At 44.0% G+C, this 27,268-nt stretch overlaps 1 protein-coding gene across 1 annotated transcript in view; it reads left to right on the top strand.

Moving 5' to 3' along the window:
• Positions 1-27,268, top strand: part of LOC139374512 (Usher syndrome 2A (autosomal recessive, mild)) — a 267,344-nt gene that overhangs the window by 140,556 nt on the left and 99,520 nt on the right. The window contains exons 37-42 of the mRNA XM_071115513.1: positions 2,977-3,179; positions 3,295-3,407; positions 4,312-4,525; positions 8,093-8,261; positions 8,505-8,726; positions 26,443-26,666. Coding sequence (XP_070971614.1) covers positions 2,977-3,179; positions 3,295-3,407; positions 4,312-4,525; positions 8,093-8,261; positions 8,505-8,726; positions 26,443-26,666 — 1,145 coding nt within the window. The remainder of the gene's footprint in view (positions 1-2,976; positions 3,180-3,294; positions 3,408-4,311; positions 4,526-8,092; positions 8,262-8,504; positions 8,727-26,442; positions 26,667-27,268) is intronic.

Here is a 27,268-nt window from a genome sequence, read left to right as displayed (position 1 = left end):
CCAGTCGATGTGAATGGGGGCGTGCTCGACACTCCATTTCCTGTAGTCCCCTTTAGTCCACGATCAGTCTTGCTGACGTTGTTGTCCTGGCGCTACACTGGTCTCTGACTTCCTCCGGAAGATATGTTTACATTGCCAAGGAAGTGAAATAGATAATAAACAAAAGTGAAATAAACAATAAAAATGAACAGTAAACATTACACTCATAGAAGTTCCAAAAGAATAAAGACATTTCAACTGTCATATTATGTCTATATACAGTGTTGTCTCTCTCTCTCTCCCCTCCCTCCCTCCCTCTGTCTTTCTCTCCACCTAATCAGATCAGCATAGTAAAAAGTGCATTAAAAACATTAGAAAGTTGTTAGCTGCTAAGAGCGGGCCACGGGTCATTTAGCTTAGAGGCTCCAGGGGTCCTTCATTACATTATTCTACTGCCGTAAGGCCATAGATCTGTAACCACTGTTATACACACACAGTCACACACAAATGCATACACACAGATAATTAAAAAGCCAGGTGCACATTTTGAGTGTGTGTTTTTATGTGTATGTGTGTCTGCGTGCCTCCATTCATGTGTCTGGTGTTGAGTCTAGCGTTGATAATGCTATTGTGGAAGTGAAATGTAGTGCACTGGGTTGGGTTTGGGTAAGTGTGTTAGGAGGGAATGAATTGGGTAAGTGTGTTAGGAGGGAATGAATTGGGTAAGTGTGTTAGGAGGGAATGAATTGGGTGTTAGGAGGGAATGAATTGGGTAAGTGTGTTAAGAAGGAATGAATTGGGTAAGTGTTAGGAGGGAATGAATTGGGTAAGTGTGTTAGGAGGGAATGAATTGGGTAAGTGTGTTAGGAGGGAATGAATTGGGTAAGTGTTAGGAGGGAATGAATTGGGTAAGTGTGTTAGGAGGGAATGAATTGGGTAAGTGTGTTAGGAGGGAATGAATTGGGTAAGTGTGTTAGGAGGGAATGAATTGGGTAAGTGTGTATAGTTTGAATAGAATAGAATAGTTTGGAGATGTTAGTAATTTTGTGTCAATCTATCTGGGCCGCTTCTCTGTGGGCTGGGCTGTGTGACATCATAATGCTCATTGGATGAACGTTACACGGGGAAAGTGGCAATATTCTCACTGTGAATCAGTTAGTCAGGTAGACACAGGGTTTAACTGTGTATGCGCTGGCGTTAGGTAGACACAGGGTTTAACTGTGTATGCGCTGGCGTTAGGTAGACACAGGGTTTAACTGTGTATGCGCTGGCGTTAGGTAGACACAGGGTTTAACTGTGTATGTGCTGGCTTTAGGTAGACACATGGTTTAACTGTGTATGCGCTGGCTTTAGGTAGACACAGGGTTTAACTGTGTATGCGCTGGCGTTAGGTAGACACAGGGTTTAACTGTGTATGTGCTGGCTTTAGGTAGACACATGGTTTAACTGTGTATGCGCTGGCGTTAGGTAGACACAGGGTTTAACTGTGTATGAGCTGGCGTTAGGTAGACACAGGGTTTAAATGTATGCGCTGGCGTAGGAATAGTTACTCTCTTCAGTGTGTGTAACAGCAGGACTGGGTTTCAGAGAGACTAGCCCAGTTAACCCTCTGGCCCTGCCTTGTGCCTTTCTTTGTTCTCGCAATCTACAGGAGGGATTCAATTTCCCACTAGGACACACACACTTTTTTTTTCTCTCTCTCTTTCTCTCTCTCTCTCTCTCTCTCTCTCTCTATCTCTCTCTCTCACATACATATACACACACACACACACACACACACATACATATACACACACATGCATACGTACACACACACGTACACACACATATGCACACATACATAAATGTATTTCAAAGATAATTCGTAAAAATTAAAATAATTTCACAGATCTTCATTGTAAAGGGTTTAAACACTGTTTCCCATGCTTCTTCAATGAACCATAAACAATTAATGAACGTGTAACAACACCTGCACAGGATCGGTACATCCGAACATCACACCTGCGGGACAGGTACAGGATGGCAACAACAACTGCATGAGTTACACCAGGAACGCACAATCCCTCCATCAGTGCTCAGACTGTCCGCAATAGGCTGAGAGGCGCTGGGCTGAGGGCTTTTAGGCCTGTTGTAAGGCAGGATTTGCGGTCATCGAAGGAATGAGCGTTACACCGAGGCCTGTACTCTGGAGCGGGATCGATTTGGAGGTGGAGTGTCCGTCATGGTCTGGGGCGGTGTGTCACAGCATCATCGGACTGAGCTTGTTGTCATTGCTGGCAATCTCAACGCTGTGCGTTACAGGGAAGACATCCTCCTCCCTCATGTGGTACACTTCCTGCAGGCTCATCCTGACATGACCCTCCAGCATGACAATGCCCCCAGCCATACTGCTCGTTCTGTGTATGAATTCCTGCAAGACAATAATGTCAGTGTTCTGCCATGGCCAGCAAAGAGCCTGGATCTCAATCCCATTTAGCACGTCTGGGACCTGTTGGATCGAAGGGTGAGGGCTAGGGCCATTCCAACCAGAAATGTCCGGGAACTTGCAGGTGCCTTGGTGGAAGAGTGGGGTAACATCTCACAGCAAGGACTGGCAAATCTGGTGCAGTCCATGAGGAGGAGATGCACTGCAGTACTTAATGCAGCTGGTGGCCACACCTTTGTTCAGGGACACGTTATTCCATTTCTGTTAGTCACATGGTTGTGGAACTTGTTCAGTTCATGTCTCAGTTGTTGAATCTTGTTATGTTAATATAAATATTTACACATGTTAAGTTTGCTGAAAATAAACGCTGTTGACAGTGAGAGGACGTTTCTTTTTTTGCTGAGTTTACATACACACACCCATACACACACACACACACAGACAGACAGTCATCTGTTTTCTTTGAGTATGTGGAGGGGATAGAGAGATGAAGAGGGAGAGAAAGGCATAGATAGATAGAAAGAGAGAGTGATTTTTAGCTGATGTTTTAACCTGTGTGTGTCACTCCCCAGAGCCAGAGGGAGTGTTTCCTCCAGAGGTGGTTCCAGTCAACAGCAGTACAGTGCGTGTGCTGTGGTCTCCCCCTGTACAGCCCAACGGAGCTGTGACTGAATACTCTGTCTATCTAGACGGGACTGTACACGCTACTGCTGATAACACATCAGGATCATACTTACTGGGAGGACTGCTACCCTTCACCGTCTATGACATAAAGGTACTGTAGTACACAATCACTCACCTACAGGTTTGAATGATTTCTGTTTTTGATGATGTACTGTTTTGTGTGTTTATGTAAAAGGTGAGGGTGTGTGTTTTGTTGTGTATTACAGGTGGAGGTGTGTACTGTGTATGGGTGTGTAAAGAGTAACGCTACTCAGGTGACTACAGTGGAGGATCTACCTGCTGACATAGCACCTCCACACATACAGGTGCTCAGCCCCAGGTGAGTTAGCCTGCTTGCTTGTGTGCAAGTGTATATGTGTGCGTTTTCAGGAATGCATGTGTGTGTGATGGTGGACAAAGCCAGAAGCCTTTCCCCCTCTCCCTCTCTCCCCCTCTCTCTCTCTCTCTCTCTCTCTCTCTCTCTCCCTCTCTCTCTCTTTCTCTCTCTCTCACCCTCTCTCTTGCTCTCCCTCTCTCTCTCACCCTCTCTCTTGCTCTCCCTCTCTCTTGCATTCCCTCTCTCTTGCCCTCCCTCCCTCTACCTTTCTCTACCTGTCATAATCAGGAGGTGTGTAACTTGTGCCCCAGTAGAAAAGTAACCACAGATCGATGGCCCTGACATGTCCCTCTCTGGCCTACATGAGCCTCAAACACTTCATTCATTCGCCACGCTAGATTTGCCAGAGTGGAATTTAATCAATAGTTAATTCATTAATTCTGAAGCAAGCTACATCCGGCCCGGAGAAAGAGTGGGAGAAACACAGAGTGAAGGAGAAAGAGAGAGAGAGAGGGAATTGTGGTACGGCTTAGGGTTTGATTGAAATATGACAATTACCGCACCTGCTGGTTTACACGCACACGCGCACAGACACATGCCCAAGTAGACAGACACACACACACACACAGTTGTAGAAGTGTGTGTGTGTCTCCTTCATGGTTAGTATCTGCCAAAGGTACAGTAGTTAAAAAGAGAAAAATCTATATTTGAAGTGTATAAAACACTCTGACACCATGACTGACTGAGGGAGCTCGAGACGGGGCAGTCCACACTGGGTGGTGTGTGTGGCTTTTCAACTCAATCCTGATATTTCTTTCTCTGGCCCTCTGTTTGACCTCCCTCACCCACTTCACTCTCTTTCTCCCCTAACGCTCTCTCTCTCGCTCCCCCTCTTTCCCTCCTCCAGATCAGTGAGGGTGGAGTGGTCTTCTCCAGGTCAGCCCTGTGGTATCATGCTAGGCTACGAGGTGTGGAGGAAGATGCTGAGACCCTGTGGGGGGGCCGAGTGGGGGTCAAGTGTGACCCAGGGGGGTGAGGGGTCAGAGGTCAGATGCTCCTACCTGCAGTGCTTTGCCTCTCAGGGGGTGTGTGGGGCATCCTGCTACCAACCTCAGAGACAGGTAACTCTCTTTACACATAGAATAAGTTGTTGCCCATATAATATCATAATAGTAGTAACATAGTAACTCCCTTCATGTACAGTGCCAGTCAAACGTTTTGACACACCTCCTCATTCCAGGTTTCTTTTCTTCATTTGGACTATTTTCTTCATTGTAGAAAAGTAGTGAAGACATCAAAACTATGAAATAACACATATGGAATCATGTAGTAACCAAAAAAGTGTTAAACACACCTTTAAATTCTCTACCCACCCTTTTCCTTGATGACAGCTTTGCACACTCTTGGGATTCTCTCTATCAGCTTCATGAGGTAGTCACCTAGAATGCATTTCAATTAACCTGTTGCGTCGACCAAACCCGGATCCGGGATTCTATTTACAGACCTAAGCTCATTACCATAACGCAACGTTAACTATTCATGAAAATCGCAAATGAAATGAAATAAATATGCCATCTCTCAAGCTTAGCCTTTTGTAAACAACACTGTCATCTCAGATTTTCAAAATATGCTTCTCAACCATAGGAAAACAATAATTTGTGTAAAAGTGGCTAGCTAGCGTAGCATTTAGCGTTAGCATTAGCGTTAGCATCCAGCACGCAAGATTTCAACAAAAACATAAAAGCCTTCAAATAAAATCATTTACCTTTGAAGAACTTCGGATGTTTTCAATGAGGAGACTCTCAGTTAGATAGCAGATGCTCAGTTTTTCCAAAAAAGATTCTTTGTGTATTAGAAATAGCTCCGTTTTGTACATCACATTTGGCTACCAAAAACAAAACGAAAATTCAGTCCTCAAAACGCGAACTTTTTTCCAAATTAACTCCATAATATCGACTGAAAACATGGCAAACGTTGTTTAGAATCAATCCTCAAGGTGTTTTTCACATATCTCTTCAATGATATATCGTTCGTGGAAGCATGGTTTCTCCCCTCAATCAAATGGAAAAGTACAAGCAGCTGGCGTTTGCGCACCGAATTCCACGCAGGACACCAGGCGGACACTTGGAAAATGTAGTCTCTTATGGTCAATCTTCCAATGATATGCCTACAAATACGTCACAATGCTGCAAACACCTTGGGGAAACGACAGAAAGTGTAGGCTCATTCCTTGCGCAATCACAGCCATATAAGGAGACAATGGAAAACAGAGCTTCAGAGATTCTGCTCATTTCCTGCTTGACGCATCATCTTGGTTTCGCCTGTAGAATGAGTTCTGGGGCACTTACAGACAATATCTTTGCAGATTCTGAAACTTCAGAGTGTTTTCTTTCAAAAATTGTCAAGAATATGCATAGTCGAGCATCTTTTCGTGACAAAATATCGCGCTTAAAACGGGAACGTTTTTTATCCAAAAATGAAATAGCGCCCCTAGAGATCCAACAGGTTAACATGTGTGCCTTGTTAAAAGTTCATTTGTAGAATTTCTTTCCTTCCTAATACTTTTGAGCCAATCAGTTGTGTTATGACAAGGTAAGGGTGGTACACAGAAAATAGCCCTATTTGGTAAAAGACCAAGTCCATATTATGGCAAGAACAGCTTAAATAAGCAAAGAGTAACAACAGTCCATCATTACTTTAAGACATGAAGGTCAGTCAATATGGAACAGTTCAAGAACTTTGAAAGTTTCTTCAAGTGCAGTCGTAAAAACCATCAAGCTCTATGATGAAACTGGCTCTCATGAGGACCGCCACAGGAAAGGAAGATCCAGAGTTACCTCTGCTGCAGAGGATTAGTTCATTAGAGTTACCAACCTCAGAAATTGCAGCCCAAATAAATGAGAAAAATAAAAATAAAAACAAATAAAGGAGACTGCGTGAATCAGGCCTTCATGGTCAAATTGCTGCAAAGAAACCACTACTATAGGACACCAATAAGAAGAAGAGACTTGATTGGGCCAAGAAACACAAGCAATGGACATTAGACCTGTGGAAATCTGTCCTTTGGTCTGATGAGTCCAAATGTAAGATTTTTGGTTCCAACCGCTGTGTCTTTGTGAGACGCAGAGTAGGTGAACAGATTATCTCCGCAAGTGTGGTTTCCACAGTGAAGCATGGAGGAGGAGGTGTGATGGTGTGGGGGTGCTTTGCTGTCTGTGATTTATTTAGAATTCAAGACACACTTAACCAGCGTGGCTACCACAGCATTCTGCAGCAATTTGCCGTTCCATCTGGTTTGCACTTATTATTGGGACTATCATTTGTTTTTCAACTGGACAAGGACCCCAAAAACACCTCCAGGCTGTGTAAGGGCTATTTGACCAAGAAGGAGAGTGATGGAGTGCTGCATCAGATGACCTGGCCTCCACAATCACCCAACCTCATCCCAATTGAGATGGTTTGGGATGAGTTGGACCGCAGAGTGAAGGAAAAGCAGACATCAAGTGCTCAGCATATGCGGGAACTCCTTCAAGACTATTGGAAAAGCATTCCTCATGAAGCTGGTTGAGAGAATGCCAAGATTGTTCAAAGCTGTAATCAAGGCAAAGAGTGGCTACTTTGAAGAATTGAAAATATAAAACATATTTTGATTTGTTTAACACTTTTTTGGTTACTATGTGATTCCATATGTGTTATTTCATAGTTTTGATGTCTTCACTATTATTCTACAATGTAGAAAATAGTAAAAATAAAGAAAAACCCTAGAATGAGTAGGTGTGTCCAAACTTTTGACTGGTACGGTAATCATTTGTATATGACAAATAAACAAACTGGAAATCCTAACTCAACTCTGGTTCTGGAGTAACAGGGAAACACAGGGCAGCCCATTTGTGTTCCACTCCAACACTAGCACAGCCAGTTGACTAGTTCAATTATTATCCTTTGGAGGAAAACATCATCATTCTGAACATTTTCTCAGAATCTTTCGACTTAGAAGTACATCTCATGTAAGTGGCTAAGAAGTATTATTTATATGGGCCCAGGTGTGCAAGTGTAAGGATGTAACAAAACAATGCCCCCCTTGGTATTTGAGAAACGCTGGTGTAAAGCTCTCCTGCCGAAACACAACAGACACAGTCAGATGTTTGAAAAGGTTTTATTTATGCAGGAGACACAGTCATTGTCCTCCTCCCAGCGATTGTTTTCACTAAACAGATTAACTTGTCGTCTGACGATTGCTGCAATCCTCATGTCATTGAAAGACTGCCAACTTGGCAAGCTACCCATACGCCATACGTCTGTCCCCTCAGCGCGGGAATCTTGCGACACACACAGACATACACACACACACACACACACACACACCAGGATAATGAAGACAAAAGAACCCAGGCGTACCCAAGGACACACACGTTATACCATAATACAGTCAAATCATTATAGAGGCACAGGCCTGTCGTGTAGAACAAGAGCAGTACACACAGCAGCCATTTTATATACTCTACCTGAACACAGGTGGAGGGAGCAGGGCATGTTGTACACAGCTAATTAACTCTCTCCCCCCCTCTCTCTGTGTCTATCTCTCTCTTCCCTCACCCCCTCTCTCTTTCTCTCTGAGTCCTCTGTCTCCCTCCCCCCTCTCTCTCTCTCGCTCTCTTTAATTCTTCCTTTGTGTGTGTGTTCTCCAGGTGTGTTGTGATGGTGTGGTCTACACCAGTAAACCTCTACACCTGTGCTGTGAGGGGCGTTACCTGCCCTCACCAAACTCCTCCCACACTCTGTGCTGTGGTGGAAAGCTCCTCCCACCTCTCCCGGATCACCAATGCTGTGGAAGATACTACATTCCTGTGGCGACCGGTGAGTGCCCATAGTACATCATTTAGCAAAATCTATAGTTGTTCATGTTCTGCCTCACAAGAAAACCATATATATCGTTTCCATCTGTTTCAGTTTCACTTCTCTTCAAAATGTTTTGGGAAATAAACTGTTTACAGTGTTTGAAACTTAATCACAATGTTTTCTTACCTTACCAACAAAACAAACTTACAGATTACTGCTCCTCTTCCTCTTATTCCTCCTCCTCCTCCTCCTCTCCCCCAGGTGAGGTGTGCTGTCTTGACCCGGGACAGGGACGTGTGTCGGTGGGGGTGGGTGACGCTTGCTGTGGGCAGGTGCCTTACTCTCCGTCAGGGGGGCAACTGTGCTGTGGAGGGCTGCTCCATGACGGCTACAGGTCCCAGTGCTGCGGCAGTACAGTCATAGAGGATTCCCTGGTCTGCTGTGGAGATGCAGAGAGAGGGATACCATACACACCTTTAACAGGTGACAGATTTACACAAGCTACATCATATACACCTTTAACAGGTGACAGATTTACACAAGCTACATCATATACACCTTTAACAGGTGACAGATTTACACAAGCTACATCATATACACCTTTAACAGGTGACAGATTTACACAAGCTACGTCATACACACCTTTAACAGGTGACAGATTTACACAAGCTACATCAGACACACCTTTAACAGGTGACAGATTTACACAAGCTACATCAGACACACCTTTAACAGGTGACAGATTTACACAAGCTACATCATATACACCTTTAACAGGTGACAGATTTACACAAGCTACATCATATACACCTTTAACAGGTGACAGATTTACACAGGCTAGTCAAGAAAGAGCCTTCGATTTCAGACATTTGAAAAGGTCCTGAGGACGTTGATTTATGCCTTCATCAGCGCTCACCCTAAAACAGTTCACAGTTCTCTGGCAAGCAGAGTACTTGATGATACTTAATGGGCACAGTGCATTCTTTTTTATTATAAACTGGGTGCTTCGAACTCTGAATGCTGATTGGTCGACAGCCATGGTATATCAGACCGTATACCACGAGTATGACGAAACATTTATTTTTACTGTTCTAATTACATTGGTAACCAGTTTATAATAGTAGTAAGGCACTTCTGGGGTTTATGGTATATGGCCAATATACCATTGCTAAGGGCTGTGTCCAGACACTCCGCGTTGTGTCGTGCGTAAGAACAGCCCTTAGCCGTGGTATATTGTCCATATACCCCACCCTCTTGGAGCTAATTGCTTAATTAATTTGTTTTAAGCTTTCCCCAAACCATAGCCCTAACTTTAACCACTCGGGAATTAATACCTAAACTTAACCCTTTGAGTTGTTTATGTTTTAACCTAGTAACTACACGGAATTAACCTAGTAACCACGCAGAATTATTGGGTAAAAAATCGACGTTCATCCAATTACGGAAAATTCCCGAAGTGAAACTATGAAATCAGGTTGAAATATAACACACCTATAACAGGTGAGAGATTTTTACAAGCTATGACACACAAACACACACAATACATGTCTGTCCTACCCACATCCACGTTACACTTCCCAAAAAAGTTTAGGCTGGGTCCTCAGTGACTTTAGAATGACACTGGGAAGAGAGGTGGCAGATATAGGGGAGGAGAGTTGGAGAAAGAGGGGGAAGGGTGGAAGAGAGGGACTTGCTCTCTTTTGGGGTCGTCTCTCCCCTGTGGTGTCTCTGAGCGCAGGCACCCAGGCACAGATGGGCAGGGGTGTGTGTGTGTGTGTGTGTGTGTGTGTGTGTGTGTGTGTGTGTGTGTGTGTGTGTGTGTGTGTGTGTGTGTGTGTGTGTGTGTGTGTGTGTGTGTGTGTGTGTGTGTGTGTGTGTGTGTGTGTGTGTGTGTGCTTGTCAGTGTGTGTGTGTGCTTGTCAGTGTGTGTGTGTGTGTGTGTGTGGTGTCACACAGTGTCAGACATCTTTGTCACGGCAGATGATAGAGCGGGCAAGGGATGGCACTGGCGAGGGCACTGCCAAGCACTCTGCAGGAAACACACACACACAATTCACACACACATTCACACACAGCAGGGTACACTCTGCAGGAGTCAAAGTGCACACATTGCCAGACTTGGACACGGCACACTATTTATCACACAACATATAAACAAGGACCCCATAAGGATGTGTTGTATAGTGTCATTAGTCTCTCTCCTCACAAATGCTCTTTATATTGTACTGTACCATAAAGGACTCAGGGGTGCTCAAGTCCTTTCTGAACCAGGTAACAGGCGCGCTAAGTTAAACCATGAGGAAACCATTTCACTAAATGTCCAATGGAATGTTTTGATTGCCTGTTTTCTGCCAAATGAACAGAATTCTCAACAGTGAAGACATATGCTGTGATCAATTCCTGAGTCACATATTGCAATATCTTACTTTAATACCCTCTTCCCCTCTCTTCCTCTCTTCCTTCCTGTATTCCATCTTTCATTCGCGTTATCTTGCTGGAGTGAGCATATGCTTCTCTCCTCCTCTTCCTCCTCTTCCTTCTTCTGCTCTTCTCCTCCCTGCTCTCCTCTTCCTTCTCCTCCTCTTCCTCTTCTTCCACCACCTCTACTCCCCTTCCTTCCCCCCTTTCCTCTCCTCTCATCTCTCATTAGCGTTAGCTCTCACAGTGAGAACATATGGTATGATGGATAGTTGGGCTAGCTCGGTTAGCGATGCTAAAGGCCATTTGCCGGGTGCCTGCACTGTCGGAGGGCCCGGGGCCGCCGCTCCAGCCCCGACCTGAGCGTCTGCTGCTCCCTGCCAAACACACACACACACATACACACACACAGACACACACACGCACGCACACACACACACACAGCAACACTTATTATAGGACGGGCTACTTAACCTTGGCAACAACACTTTCAACGACACTCCGAAGGATTCGTCCTCAGCAGGACATAGCTGCTGAGAAGTTCATGTTCAGTTAACCTTCCCTACTTTTGGAAATTTTACCAGAATTACTTGTTTGATCTGTTTGTGTGACTGTGGAAGAGAATAGTAAAGTCAGAGAGGACAAAGGCAGCTAATCCAAATGAATTTTAATCAAGAAAAGAAAGATAGAAAGAAAGAAAGAAAGAAATAGTGGGAGTTTAGGAAAGAGTAAAGAAAAAGATAGAGGCAGAGTGGAGAGGGATGGAGAGAGAGAGAGAGAGAGGAGGGGAGAGTGAGGGCTCCCTGTGTCCGTGTGAAGGGTGTCCTGCGGTGGCCAGCTGATAGGCGATAGAGGGTGATGTGATTATCAGGTCCCTGAAGTGCGATCTATCACACATTACACTCTGCTCTGTCAAGAACCATACACACCCTCCACGGGGGAACAGCAATGCTGGGAGACAGGCTGTCTGCCGGCTCACACAAACACACACACACACATACAAATGTGTGTATCCTCGGAGCAGGGATATTGAATTTGAGCCGGGGGAAAAAGGGAAATGAAAAAGGTGAAATAGAATAAAAGAGGAAAACAAAATGTGATCAGTTTAACCTGTTCAAGGTAATGTGATATAAACAGCCACATCAGCCATATATTTCATGTATTTATTTAACCTTTATTTAACCATGCCAGTAAGTTGAGAAACTGCCCTCATGTTCAACAACTGCCTGTCCAAGATTCCAAAATACAGCAAGGAACACATAAACATGGATAACACGATAGTTGAAATACGTGAGTACAAGCATGGTAAATATCATCCATACAAAAGCAGTAGCGTAGTGGGATTATACGACCTGGACTGACTGTGTGGTTATGAACTATCATTCACATACACTCTCCAGGTCACCACCCTCTATAAAACTCTACAGCAGGGTAGAGAGAAAGATGAAAGGCAGAAAACAATCTCCAATCCCTGTTTTAATACTGCAGTTATCTTACATTAAAACAGATTTAGTGTACAGCAGGTTGCAGAGTCAGGAGAATGACAGTAAACAGACAGTTTAGTGTTTAAAAGACCACAATAATGCTGTAGTATATGTAATATTAGCCTATCCATTAGTTAGTGGGTTTGTTTTGAGGATAAAGAACTGTTGGTTCAGTCTTCAGTTTATGTTACATAAAAACGTTGATCCTTACTAACAGCAAGTTGGAGTGTTTGGGGAGACAGACAGCAAACATGTTAGTCTGTCGTATTTCCAGACTAATACAGTATCAGACTCCTCTCTTGAGCCACTTGATTGACTTTAGTTTGTTTAGTTGTTTGGAGGATGAAGATAGTTTAGTGGACTCACGGCTGTTTGGCCTCCCAGAGCTCCTAACCCCTTATGAGTCACTGCCTTGCTGTGTGTGCCCCTCTCTAACCCCCCCCCCCCCCTTCTCACCCTTCCTTAAGTCGCTACTTCCCAGTGTGTGCGCTCCCCTAACTCTTCCCCCTCCGCCTGTGTGCTGTGTGCACCAGCCCAAACGTTCAAGGGCAATTCTGAATATCCCTTTTCACCATTTAAGTGTTAAAAGCCTCTCTGTCCGGGGGTGTTATGTCAACGCGGCGCCATCATCAGCCGGGTGATGGAAACGGCTGTGATGATGCTAAAAGAAAGGAGGAAAAAAAACATAATAAGCAAATATGTTTTTCAAGGACACCGTGACCATTTGCTGGAGGAAATTATCCCTGTAGTTAAGAGCTGAGCCTGACGAGATGAAGCTGTGTGTGTGTGTGCGTGTGTGTGTGTGTGTGTGTGTGTGTGTGTGTGTGTGTGTGTGTGTGTGTGTGTGTGTGTGTGTGTGTGTGTGTGTGTGTGTGTGTGTGTGTGTGTGTGTGTGTGTGTGTGTCACCATGCTTAATCATCCCTCACATGAATGTCCTGGCATTGTTCTGCCAAAACTCTCACATCAGCACTGGGGACCAATCGACAGACGAAGAGACAGTACGTCCTAAACAAGCGTCGTCTATCTGGGGTGTTTTAAAAGACAGAGTGGAGGCTGAACAGATGAAGACATTTCCTTTTAATGTGTTTCTGATGATGTCTTTTCTATTGAGTTACCTTAATGGCCTTAACATCCTCCAGCCATTACATTAGCACCTAGCTGTTAGCTGCTAGCTGTTACCTGTTGTGTTGGAGACCCAGGGTTAGAGTTGGGCTGTGGATTCAGTCAAACACTAATTACTAAGTAGTGGGGAAAGTGTAGGGAAAGCTCTGGAACTGAAGCAAAGGCTACTGAAATACATTACGAACACACTCTGAAACAAACAATTGCTCTAACAAACAGTAAACACACTTTAGCAGATGGTTTGTAAGTGGTGGCTTGGTATAGGTTTCAAAAGCCTCGTAAAGAATGGCAGTGATTGGTAGATGGGTAACAATAACAAATCAGACATTAAATATCTCTTTAACCTTGCATGGTCAAGTTAATAATTATTCTGTGGATGATGTATTGAACCACCCAGACAGATGCAGTCGTCCTGAGCTGCAGAACAGGGTGGAAACTGCTTAGGGACGTCAACATGAGGCCATTGGTGATTTTAAAACAGCTACAGAGTTCAATGGCTGTGATAGGAGAAAACTGAGGATGGATCAACAACATTGTAGTAACTTCACAATAATGACCTAATGACTTGTAATCTCATTACAACTTGATTGGAGTCCACCAGTGGCCAACTTAATTGTTTGGACATGATTTATAAAAAATATAAAAACACTTGTCTATATAATGTCCCACAGTTGACAGTGGATATCAGAGCAGAACCTATACCATGAAGTCCAAGGAACTGTCTGTGGAGTCTGAGGGATCAATAGTGTCCACATCAACAACAAACTAACATCCCCCCTTGTATATATTATTTTTTACTGCTCCTCTTTAATTACTTGTTACTTTTATCTCTTATTCTTATCCGTTATTTTTTAAACTGCACTGTCGGTTAGGGGCTCGAATGTAAGCATTTCACCTGTTGTATTCGGAGCATGTGACTAATAAAATTAGATTTGATTAGATCTCAGAGATAGAATTGTAATGAGACATATATCTGTGAACGGGTATAAAACAATGTCTAGTGTTGAAAGTTTCCAAGAGAAGAGTGGTCTCCATCATTGAGAAATTGAAAAAATATGGAACTACCCAGACTCTGCCTACAGCTGGCTGTCTGACCAAACTGAGCAACCGGGCAAGAAGGACCTTGGTCAGGGAGGTGACCAAGAACCTAATGACCACTATGACAGAACTACAGAGTTCCTTGGCTGAAATGGGAGAACCTGCCAGAAGGACAACAGTCTCTACAGCGCTTCACCAATCTGGGCTTCATGGGAGAGTGGCCAGACGGAAGCCACTCCTGATTAAAAGGCACAAGACGGCACGTCTGGAGTTTTCAAAAAGGCACGAGAAAGACAAAATATTCTGTTGTTTAATGAGACAAAAATGTAACTATTTGGCCTGAATACAAAGCGCTATGTCTGCAGAAACCCAGGCACAGCTCATCGCCCATCTAACACCATCCCTACCATGAAGCGTGGTGGTGGCAGCATCATGCTATGGGGATGCTTTTCAGCGGCAGGGACTGGGAGACTGGTAAAGAAAGAGGGAACAACGAATGGAGTCAAATACAGGCAAATCCTTGATGAGAACCTGATTCAGAGTGTAAACTACCTTAGACAGGGGTGACGATTTACGTTCCAACAGGACAATGACCCAAGCATACAGCCAAAGCAACGCTGGAATGGCGTCAGAACAAGATTGTGAAAGTCCTTAAATTGGCCCAGCCAAAGCCCAAACTTGAATGCCATTGGAAATTTGTGGATAGACTTGAAGATTGCTGTTTATCGCCGCTCTCCATCTAACTTAACAGAGTTTAAGAAAATCTGATATGATGATGAAAATCCCCAAATCCAGTTACAGACACCCAAAGTATTGAGTTAGGGGTGTGACTACTTATTTAAATGAGATTAGATATTTCTGTATTTCATTTTCAATAAATTAGCGAAAACAATTCTACAAACATGTTTAAACTTTGTCATTATTGTGTGTAGATGGGTGAGAAAAAAATATTTTCAATCCATTTTTAATTCAGATTGAAACACACCTGCCTCCTTATTTTCAAGCATAGTGGTGGCTGCATCATGGTATGGGTATGCTTGACATCAGCAAAGACTGGGGAGTTTTTCAGGATGAAAAGAAACAGGTTGGAGCTAAACACAGGCAAAATCCTAGTGGAAAACCTGATTCAGTCTGCTTTACACCAGACACTTGGACAGGAATTCAACTTTCAGCAGGATAATAACCTACAACACAACACCAAATCTACTCTAGTTGCTTACCAAGAAGACAGTGAATTTTCCTGAGTGTCCAAGTTACAGTTTTGACTTTTGATCTGCTTGAAAATCTATGTCAAGACTTGAAAATATTGCACAATACAGGTGTGCAAAGCTCTTATGAGTCTTACCCAATAAGTCTCACAGCTGCAATCGCTGCCAAAGGTGTTTCTAACATGTATGGACGCAAAACTGAATACATTTCAACTCTATATCTGACATGGTACAGGGGTCTTCTTTTTTAAACCCATAACCATGTGTGTAAGGTGTATACTTTTGTTTCAAAATAGATGTGTTTAAGACTACCAAGAAACACTCTGTGTGACCCTGATTCAGCCCACTGCAGTAAAAGGTTCATCCCATTTTGTACCACAGTAAAATGTAAAGAATTCCAAGTGGGGTGTTTACCTTCTGTAGGCACTGTACACAAACACACACACACACACACACTTGCATCTGTGAGGGGCGATCAATACAGTCTCATGTTCAGGGTCTTTTTACCTGTGCTTCACCTGCTTCCCCTCTCGCTCTCTTTCACACTCTCCCTATTTCTCCATCCCTCTCTCCATCGCTATCTCTATCAGAGAGAGGTTCAGATGTAGGATCTTCATTTGAGCCAGTTTGCTACAGCAGGAAAATAATGGACATTTTTGTAGGGTTGATACATTTTTCATTAAGGAAAATCAAGTCTTAAATGTCATAGTGGATTACAAACTTACAAACTTTAGAAGCCTGTTTAAAACTAAAATACACTACAAGTTTGCGTTTCCTGCTGTGCTGGGGAATTCTCAGTAGCAAAAGAGTGATCAAATGAAGATCCTACATCTGTATAAGCACATGGACAGGTGCCTGCTGTGTGTCTCTAGGGGATGGTCCTCGGGGACTGGTGTAAACTGCCGGCCCAGCCTTTCTGTCCTGTCACACACAAACACACCGTGTGAGAAAGTCAATTCAATCTGATTTCATCACAGCACACAGTGCATCCTCCCAGGAGGATGTGGGGTTTGGTGTGTGGCTTATCCACAGTCCCCCCGGTAATGCAGAGTACACAGGAATATGAATAAAACAGTGAAACTCTCTGTTATTGAATACCGTTACCAGTGCTATTCCTGGATCGTAAAGAGTGCTTGTTCCGTGCCGTGTCTGTGACTTTGAAAGTGAGTGTGTGTGTGTGTGTGTGTGTGTGTCGCCATGCTTGTGTGTGTGTCGCCATGCTTGTGTGTGGACCTGTATGCATGTGTATAAAGTTAAACGGGGGGCTAATATATTCAGGTATTTAAAAGTGTTTTGTTTATTTTAAGTTAGGGTTTAGTAGCCGAAAGGCTAGCGTAATCCACGACACACATTTTTATCAGTTGTTCATTGCAGGCTAAATATTTACTTCTCATTAAGTGAATGAACCTTAATTCACACTGCCTAAGCACCTTCTGTCGGCACGAGTCCCCTGCGCTCTAATGAATGTATGCAAATCCATCATCAATCTGAAGATTAGCTACAGCTCTGTGCTGTGCAATGCTGTGTGCGTGTGTGTGTGTCTGTGAGTGTGTGTCTGTGTGTGTGTCTGTGTGTGTGTACAGAGAGATTGTGTTTCTGTTGAAATACTGATATGAAAATAACTGAAGTTTAGCTTTAGAGGAGATGTCAGACTAGAGTACCTTCTCTATGTCTCTCTCTCTCTCCCCCTCTCTCTCTCCCCCTCTCTCTCTCCCCCTCTCTCTCTCTCTCTCTCTCTCTCTCTCTCTCTCTCTCTCTCTCTCTCTCTCTCTCTCTACTGCTTGCTTGTTCTCTCTGTGTTGTTGGGAAGGGCCCGTGACTAAGCATTTCACTGTTAGTCTGCACCTGTTGTTTTACCAAGCATGTGACCAATAAATTACATTTGATTTGACCAGGTCACAGTATCAAAGTTCACATTTCCCTGAGGAAGGAATGTGAAGAGGAAGGGAGGGAGGTGGTAAAGATGATTAAACACCCTGTAAATAGAGGAGGGCATCCGGAAGGGAAGTGGAAGAGAAGATAGGACAGGGACGTGTGTGTGTTGTGTGTTTGCATGCGTGTGTGTGTGTGCGTGCGTGTGTGTGTGAGGGTTGCTGCTGCTGGAGAGGAGAGGAGAAAGCTATTTTGGAAAACTGTTGAGCTGTTTATTTGCAAGTCATTGAAGCTGAAGTGATGCGCCCTGGGAATCGCCACCGAGCCCCGCTCCGCAACAGCTGCCGTCCCTAAGTGAGTTAGCGCGCGTCAGACATCTTTATGTCACGACGGCCCGTGATTTATGCCGCATCGCTCGGCGGAGCCACAGAGCCTGCACGCGGCAGCAAGAGAGAATCAGCTGAAGCCATCCGTTTGGCGGCTGAGTGAAAAGAGCGTGTGGATTAATGGCTCTGTCAGAGTTTATATGCGCAAAGAACGAACACTGATTAGATTATTAAGCAATTAGCCATTTATCACCGTGGAACTAGGTAGCCGGGTAATTAAAGTTGTGGTGGTTTACCCACGGAAAGAACGTACCACTCACACAATATTACAGTCACTACCACAGATATCTGGAACTATAGGAAGAACACAGGACTCACACACTGTTACAGTCACTACCACAGATATCTGGAACTATAGGAAGAACACAGGACTCACACACTGTTACAGTCACTACCACAGAGGTCTAGAACTATAGGAAGAACACAGGACTCACACACTGTTACAGTCACTACCACAGAGATCTGGAACTATAGGAAGAACACAGGACTCACACACTGTTACAGTCACTACCACAGAGATCTGGAACTATAGGAAGAACACAGGACTCACACACTGTTACAGTCACTACCACAGAGATCTGGAACTATAGGAAGAACACAGGACTCACACACTGTTACAGTCACTACCACAGAGATCTGGAACTATAGGAAGAACACAGGACTCACACACTGTTACAGTCACTACCACAGAGATCTGGAACTATAGGAAGAACACAGGACTCACACACTGTTACAGTCACTACCACAGAGGTCTAGAACTATAGGAAGAACACAGGACTCACACACTGTTACAGTCACTACCACAGAGATCTGGAACTATAGGAAGAACACAGGACTCACACACTGTTACAGTCACTACCACAGAGATCTGGAACTATAGGAAGAACACAGGACTCACACACTGTTACAGTCACTACCACAGAGGTCTAGAACTATAGGAAGAACACAGGACTCACACACTGTTACAGTCACTACCACAGAGATCTGGAACTATAGGAAGAACACAGGACTCACACACTGTTACAGTCACTACCACAGAGGTCTAGAACTATAGGAAGAACACAGGACTCACACACTGTTACAGTCACTACCACAGAGATCTGGAACTATAGGAAGAACACAGGACTCACACACTGTTACAGTCACTACCACAGAGATCTGGAACTATAGGAAGAACACAGGACTCACACACTGTTACAGTCACTACCACAGAGATCTGGAACTATAGGAAGAACACAGGACTCACACACTGTTACAGTCACTACCACAGAGATCTGGAACTATAGGAAGAACACAGGACTCACACACTGTTACAGTCGCTACCACAGATATCTGGAACTATAGGAAGAACACAGGACTCACACACTGTTACAGTCACTACCACAGAGATCTGGAACTATAGGAAGAACACAGGACTCACACACTGTTACAGTCACTACCACAGAGGTCTAGAACTATAGGAAGAACACAGGACACACACACTGTTACAGTCACTACCACAGAGATCTGGAACTATAGGAAGAACACAGGACACACACACTGTTACAGTCACTACCACAGAGGTCTAGAACTATAGGAAGAACACAGGACACACACACTGTTACAGTCACTACCACAGAGGTCTAGAACTGCAATATAAAGGGGTTCTGTGCTCTGTCAGTTGCTACAGAGGTATGGAACTAATATAGAGGGTTCTGTGTTCTGTTAGAACCACTACAGGTTTTATGACTAGTGCAGTAGTAGTTATGTTAGTATAACTAGCGGACATTAGGACAGTACAGTAGTAGTTATGGCAGTATAACTAGAGGACATTAGGACAGTACAGTAGTAGTTATGTTAGTATAACTAGAGGACATTAGGACAGTACAGTAGTAGTTATGGCAGTATAACTAGAGGACATTAGGACAGTACAGTAGTAGTTATGGCAGTATAACTAGAGGACATTAGGACAGTACAGTAGTAGTTATGGCAGTATAACTAGAGGACATTAGGACAGTACAGTAGTAGTTATGGCAGTATAACTAGAGGACATTAGGACAGTACAGTAGTAGTTATGGCAGTATAACTAGAGGACATTAGGACAGTACAGTAGTAGTTATGGCAGTATAACTAGAGGACATTAGGACAGTACAGTTGTAGTTATGGCAGTATAACTAGAGGACATTAGGACAGTACAGTAGTAGTTATGGCAGTATAACTAGAGGACATTAGGACAGTACAGTAGTAGTTATGGCAGTATAACTAGAGGACATTAGGACAGTACAGTTGTAGTTATGGCAGTATAACTAGAGGACATTAGGACAGTACAGTAGTAGTTATGGCAGTATAACTAGAGGACATTAGGACAGTACAGTAGTAGTTATGGCTGTATAACTAGAGGACATTAGGACAGTACAGTAGTAGTTATGGCAGTATAACTAGAGGACATTAGGACAGTACAGTAGTAGTTATGTTAGTATAACTAGAGGACATTAGGACAGTACAGTAGTAGTTATGTCAGTATAACTAGAGGGCATTAGGACAGTACAGTAGTAGTTATGGCTGTATAACTAGAGGACATTAGGACAGTACAGTAGTAGTTATGGCAGTATAACTAGAGGACATTAGGACAGTACAGTAGTAGTTATGGCAGTATAACTAGAGGACATTAGGACAGTACAGTAGTAGTTATGTCAGTATAACTAGAGGGCATTAGGACAGTACAGTAGTAGTTATGGCTGTATAACTAGAGGACATTAGGACAGTACAGTAGTAGTTATGGCAGTATAACTAGAGGACATTAGGACAGTACAGTAGTAGTTATGGCTGTGTTACGGATACAGGTATCCTGTGTCTGTGTGTATCCTGTGTTTCTTTTCTCTCCTTCTCCCCTCACAGGTGAAAATCATCACTCCCCAATCAGTCAACAATCAACCCATCAATCAGAAGACACACCTCCTCCTGTTTCCTACCCTATCACAGTTCCTTCCCCATGGTTTAAAAACCCCATCATTTGTTTGTTCAAGAGCTCAATCTTTGTAATGCCATGTTGGTAGATAGCTGTTCTTGGTAGATTTCAGGAGAGCTCAATCTCTTTGTAATACCATGTTGGTAGATAGCTGTTCTATATAGATTTCGAGAGCTCAATCTTTGTAATGCCATGTTGGTAGATAGCTGTTCTTGATAGATTTCAGTAGCACAATCTCTTTGTAAATGCCATGTATGTAGATCTCTCTCTTTGTGTAGTAATTAACCTCTCTTTTGTTTGAGCACCTCCATAGCACTTTGTCATCACCTGTGAGTATTGTTTTGGTTATGGTGTTTGTTTGTTGCTGGTGGGAAAAGGGGGAAACCAAGACAAGTCGCCCATGGGCATACACTACCCGTAGGTGAACTTTTGTTAAATACACTAGTTAGAACTGGGTGGACCACCCACTGTATTTTTGGTTAGTTAGTTAGCTGTTGTTGAAATAGGCTAGTCTAGCTTAGGGGTGTTTTTGCATATTTGTTTCTTTCCTTGGGTCCAGCTCAGCCCCTTTTCCTGCTCCCCCCCATTACCGTGTGTTTTACAATAAACCCTGAGTTTGACGGTATTATTTCATTGTCCTGGTTATTTCGTTCACACGTACTTTGTCACAATTATAATTTACATGAGTTATGTTACGCGTCTCACTACCATCCCCCCTAGACTGTCGGGCCAAAAAGAGATTCGTAACATAAGTGGAGCCTCATCCGGGATCTGTCTTTACTGACACCCATGCAGCTCATGTAGATTGTTGAAGTGGTATAGTTCAGTGTTGAGCGTCATAGCTGAAGTAGCATTAGTGTTTGCTATTTTCGTTGGCTCTTGTGAAGTAGTGTAAGATGGCTACTTTTGATTTGAAGTCCTTTTTGGATAATCCTTCGTGGGAGGTTTTTGATAAATGTCGTAGAGTTGATTTAATGACCTTGGCTGACCATTACTCAATATCGATTCCGCAGAGTGTAGTTAAGGCGGAGGTTAAACAGCTAGTGTTAAATGTATTGTTGGAAGAGCAGGTGCTTGTGTTACCGCTGCCTGAGCATACTACCACTGTAGGGGATGTAACTGCTCCTATAAGCCCATTGGTGTCTGATAATGAGGGCGAGGCTAAAACACCAGCCACATTGTCCCATTTTGATCCACTCTCCCCACTGTCAAACGGTGATGCCAGAAGGGATGTCCGTTTAGCACAGTTACAACTAGAGGTGGAAGAGAGAGCCCAAATTAGGCGAGAGACTCTCCAGTTGGAGATGTGTAAAATTGAGGCAGAAAAAGAACGAGAACAACGGCAGATGATGTGTAAAATTGAGGCAGAAAGAGAACAGCGGCAGATGACGTTTAAAATGCGCCAGATGGAACTGGAGGCAGAGACAGCGAGGCTAGCCTTCGTTCCTACTGTGCCTGTTTGTGAGCCGTCCTCACCTGCTGTGTCCTCAAACACGTTTGACATTAGTAGGCAGATAGCCTTAGTACCTTTGTTCAGAGAGTTGGAGGTTGACTCCTATTTTTGTGTATTTGAGCGTATAGCCGTAGCATTGAAGTGGCCTGAAGAGGTATGGTGCCTATTACTTCAGTGTAAATTAACTGGTAAAGCCCAAGAGGTTTTGTCAGCGCTACCTCTGGAGGACAGTTTGAATTATGAAGTGGTCAAAGCTACTGTTCTTCGTGCCTATGAGCTTGTGCCTGAGGCATACCGACAGAGATTTAGGTCTCATAGAAAGTCTTCTAGTAAGACTTATGTGGAATTTGCTAGAGACAAGGGAAATCTGTTTGATAAATGGCATGCTGCTAGTAAGGTAACTGATTTCAACTCTCTCCGGGAGTTAATCTTGTTGGAAGAGTTTAAAAATTGCTTACCCGAACGCATTGTAGTTTACCTAAACGAACAGAAAGTATCCTCCCTGGCAGAAGCGTCTGTGTTGGCAGACGAGTTTGTGTTGACGCACAAGAGTGTGTTTTCGGCTCAAACTGAGAGTAGAACCACTGAGTTTCCTACCTTTAGCCCTAGTCGGCCAGCAGTAGTATATAAAGCACGCCAGAAGAATGAGCGTTCCTGTTTCTATTGTCATAAAGTGGGACATATGATTAATGATTGCTTCCTGCTTAAACGCAAACAAGGGATGCCTCTTCGTGCCAAGCCGCCAACAGGTGTTGCTCTAATTCGTACGGTTGTGAGGTCTGCAACAAAACAGGTGCCTCAGAGTAACTGTAGCTTGAAAGACCCAGTCCCCGACCGTAGTTATGAACCATTCATTTCCGATGGGTTTGTGTCCCTAACGAATGACGAAGCGTCTCAGCGTCCGGTTAAAATCCTTAGAGATACTGGTGCGGCGCAGTCGTTTATATTGTCTGATGTGTTGCCCTTATCTGACGATACATACTGTGGTTCCAGTGTGTTAGTGCAGGGTATTGAAATGGGTTTTGTCCCAGTGCCGTTGCACTTTGTGAAAGTACACTCTGAGTTAATCAGTGGAATATTCAGAGTGGGGGTACGTCCTAAGTTGCCAGTGAAAGGTGTGACCTTTATAATGGGTAACGATATTGCCGGAGGAAAGGTAGTACCCGTATTGGAAGTATTGGATAAAAGTGACCACTCTCTCTCGAATGAGTTGGCACAGAGTTATCCACATGTGTTCCCCGCTTGTGCTGTCACTCGTGCTCAGGCACTACAAGAGGGTGACGTGATAGATTTGTCGAACACTGTTCTGTTCAAAGAGGATGATCAAGAGGATGGATTGTGTGATACCTCTGAGAAGCTGATCACCTCTGACAAACAGCCCAGGAAAGAATCAAAGTACGTTGAAGTTATTGCTGATGCAATACAATTACCAGTCACTCGTGAGCAGCTGATTGCTAACCAAAAGGTTGACAACAAGCTTGCTAAATGTTTTTCTAGTGTTGTCTCGTTAGAAGAGGTGAAGAAGAAGAATGTGGCTTACTTCATGGATGGTAATCTCCTCATGCGTAAATGGAAATCCCATGTTGATGCAGGTGGAGATTGGAATGCTGTTTACCAAATAGTGATTCCTACAGCCTTTCGACAAAATGTGTTATCCCTTGCTCATGATCACCAGTGGTCTGGTCATTTAGGAATTACAAAGACGTATGATCGGATCCTTCGACATTTCTTTTGGCCGGGTTTAAAACAAGATGTGGCTCAGTTCTGTCGGACATGCCACACCTGTCAGATAACAGGAAAACCAAATCAGGTTATTCCTCCCGCTCCTCTTTGTCCCATACCTGTAATGGGTGAACCATTTGAGCATGTGGTGGTTGATTGTGTCGGACCGTTACCGAAGACAAAATTGGGTAACCAGTTTGTCTCGTGTGTGAAAATGTTTTCTGTATGTTTTGCAAGGTTGTTGCTTTGTTGTTGTGAGTATTCCTTTATACTGTAGTCGCAATCCCCCCTAGGGTTGCTCTTTTAAGGGTGGGAGTGTTACGGATACAGGTATCCTGTGTCTGTGTGTATCCTGTGTTTCTTTTCTCTCCTTCTCCCCTCACAGGTGAAAATCATCACTCCCCAATCAGTCAACAATCAACCCATCAATCAGAAGACACACCTCCTCCTGTTTCCTACCCTATCACAGTTCCTTCCCCATGGTTTAAAAACCCCATCATTTGTTTGTTCAAGAGCTCAATCTTTGTAATGCCATGTTGGTAGATAGCTGTTCTTGGTAGATTTCAGGAGAGCTCAATCTCTTTGTAATACCATGTTGGTAGATAGCTGTTCTATATAGATTTCGAGAGCTCAATCTTTGTAATGCCATGTTGGTAGATAGCTGTTCTTGATAGATTTCAGTAGCACAATCTCTTTGTAAATGCCATGTATGTAGATCTCTCTCTTTGTGTAGTAATTAACCTCTCTTTTGTTTGAGCACCTCCATAGCACTTTGTCATCACCTGTGAGTATTGTTTTGGTTATGGTGTTTGTTTGTTGCTGGTGGGAAAAGGGGGAAACCAAGACAAGTCGCCCATGGGCATACACTACCCGTAGGTGAACTTTTGTTAAATACACTAGTTAGAACTGGGTGGACCACCCACTGTATTTTTGGTTAGTTAGTTAGCTGTTGTTGAAATAGGCTAGTCTAGCTTAGGGGTGTTTTTGCATATTTGTTTCTTTCCTTGGGTCCAGCTCAGCCCCTTTTCCTGCTCCCCCCCATTACCGTGTGTTTTACAATAAACCCTGAGTTTGACGGTATTATTTCATTGTCCTGGTTATTTCGTTCACACGTACTTTGTCACAATTATAATTTACATGAGTTATGTTACGCGTCTCACTACCATCCCCCCTAGACTGTCGGGCCAAAAAGAGATTCGTAACAGGCTGTATAACTAGAGGACATTAGGACAGTACAGTAGTAGTTATGGCAGTATAACTAGAGGACATTAGGACAGTACAGTAGTAGTTATGTCAGTATAACTAGAGGACATTAGGACAGTACAGTAGTAGTTATGGCAGTATAACTAGAGGACATTAGGACAGTACAGTAGTAGTTATGGCTGTATAACTAGAGGACATTAGGACAGTACAGTTGTAGTTATGGCAGTATAACTAGAGGACATTAGGTCAGTACAGTAGTAGTTATGGCTATATGACTAGAGAACATTAGCTAGTCATGCTTCAGAGTGACAGATGAAGACGAGCAGCGAGCAGAGAAAGGCTTTGTTCTTCCCTCCTTTAGAACATTTTGAGATGAACAGAAGCCATTTTTCCATTTTAACCATGATAGTCAAGGTTAGGGTGTCATGGCAGAGAGACATCACACGTCTTTGTCACAGATACCAGCTCAGGATACAGGTGTATCCCTCCCCCACACTTTAACATTCTACATAATATTATAATATAATAATAATATTATAGCGGAAAACATCTTTAATGTCCTACGTCGTTCACATTCACGATATCCGTTTAATTCTCCGTGTATGTCATCACCCGTCCTTGGTGGAGATCCCATATCTGTTTATTTAACCTTTCTTTGTGTGGAGGTGTGTGTCTCTGCTCGCTGTGGTGGAGTCATGTCAGGTGGAGGGTCCATGCTGGTCCAGTCAAACTGCATTAGAAGCACTGCCATTAGAGAGAGAGAGAGGGGGGGGGGGGGGAGAGGGGAGGGAGGGAGGGAGAGAGAGGGGGGGGAGGGAGGGAGGGAGAGAGAGGGGGGGGGAGGGAGAGAGAGGGGGGGGAGGGGGAGGGAGGGAGAGAGAGGGGGGGGAGGGAGAGAGAGGGAGAGAGGGGGGGTGGGAGGGAGGGAGAGAGAGGGGGGGGGGGGGGAGGGAGAGGGGGGAGGGAGGAAGAGAGAGAGAGAGAGAGAGAGAATGAGAGGGAGAGAGGAAGAGAGAAAGAGAAAAGGAGGGTTGACGGGTAATGGCGGTGGACGTGTGGCTGCAGGCAGGCTCAGCACGTGTCACAGTTTTGACAACACATTTCAGGGAGTCCCAGGGAGGATGTCTACTGCCACAGGAAGTTAGATACACTGGGATACACACACACAGTCACGCACACACACACATGCACAGACACACAGACAGACACACACACAGAAGAAGACACTTTATTTTGATTTGGTTAAGATGGTTAGTTTCAGTGTCAGAGAGTCCTTTTTTCACACATTTGAACTAACGCTTCACTGATTGTGTGTGTGTGTGTGTGTGTGTGTGTGTACCCCAAGGTCTGTCCTGCTGTGGGGAGGACTATTTGAACTCCTCCACATCGCTCTGCTGTTTTGGCCATGATGGTTTTCCTAGAATGCATCCTGCTGGTAACGGAACGGTTCATCTGCAGTGCTGCGGGTCAGAGGTCATCAACCAGGAAGAGGAGTGCTGTAACGGAGTGGGCTACAACCCCCACATACATGTGTGTGCTGACAGAGTGTCATCTGGACTAGTGAGGGAGGTAAGGAGGCAGAGTCATCTGTCTATGACTCTGTGTAGGGGGTGGGGACGTTGTATCTGTAGTAGTGTACATACTATACTGTATGTGTCTCTACCTGACTTCTAGAAATAGTTTGGCATTTAGTGTATTATCAATCATTATTCATGTAATCATTATTCGTGTAATCATTATAAATACACAAGTATGTGAACACCCCTTCAAATGAGTGGATTTGGCTATTTCAGCCTCACCCGTTGCTGACAGATGTGTAAAATCGAGCACACAGCCATGCAATCTCCATAGACAAACATTGGCAGTAGAATGGCCTTTCTGAAGAGCTCAGTGACTTTCAACGTAGCAACGTCATAGGATACCACCTTTCCAACAAGTCCAACAAGCCCTGCTAGAGCTGTGCGGTCAATTTTAAGTGCTGTTATTGTGAAGTGGAAACGTCTAGGAGCAACAAGGGCTCAGCCGCGAAGTGGTAGGCCATACAAAAATTGTCTGTCCACGGTTGCAACACTTACTACCGAGTCTGCCTTTGGAAGTCTGCCTCTGGAAGCAACGTTAGCATAAGAACTGTTCGTCGGGAGTTTCAGGAAATGGGCTTCCATGGCTGAGCA

Source organism: Oncorhynchus clarkii, chromosome 19, assembly GCF_045791955.1.
Source record: "Oncorhynchus clarkii lewisi isolate Uvic-CL-2024 chromosome 19, UVic_Ocla_1.0, whole genome shotgun sequence".
In the NCBI taxonomy this organism is placed as follows: Eukaryota; Metazoa; Chordata; class Actinopteri; order Salmoniformes; family Salmonidae; genus Oncorhynchus; species Oncorhynchus clarkii.
This window is presented reverse-complemented; position numbering and strand designations above follow the sequence as displayed.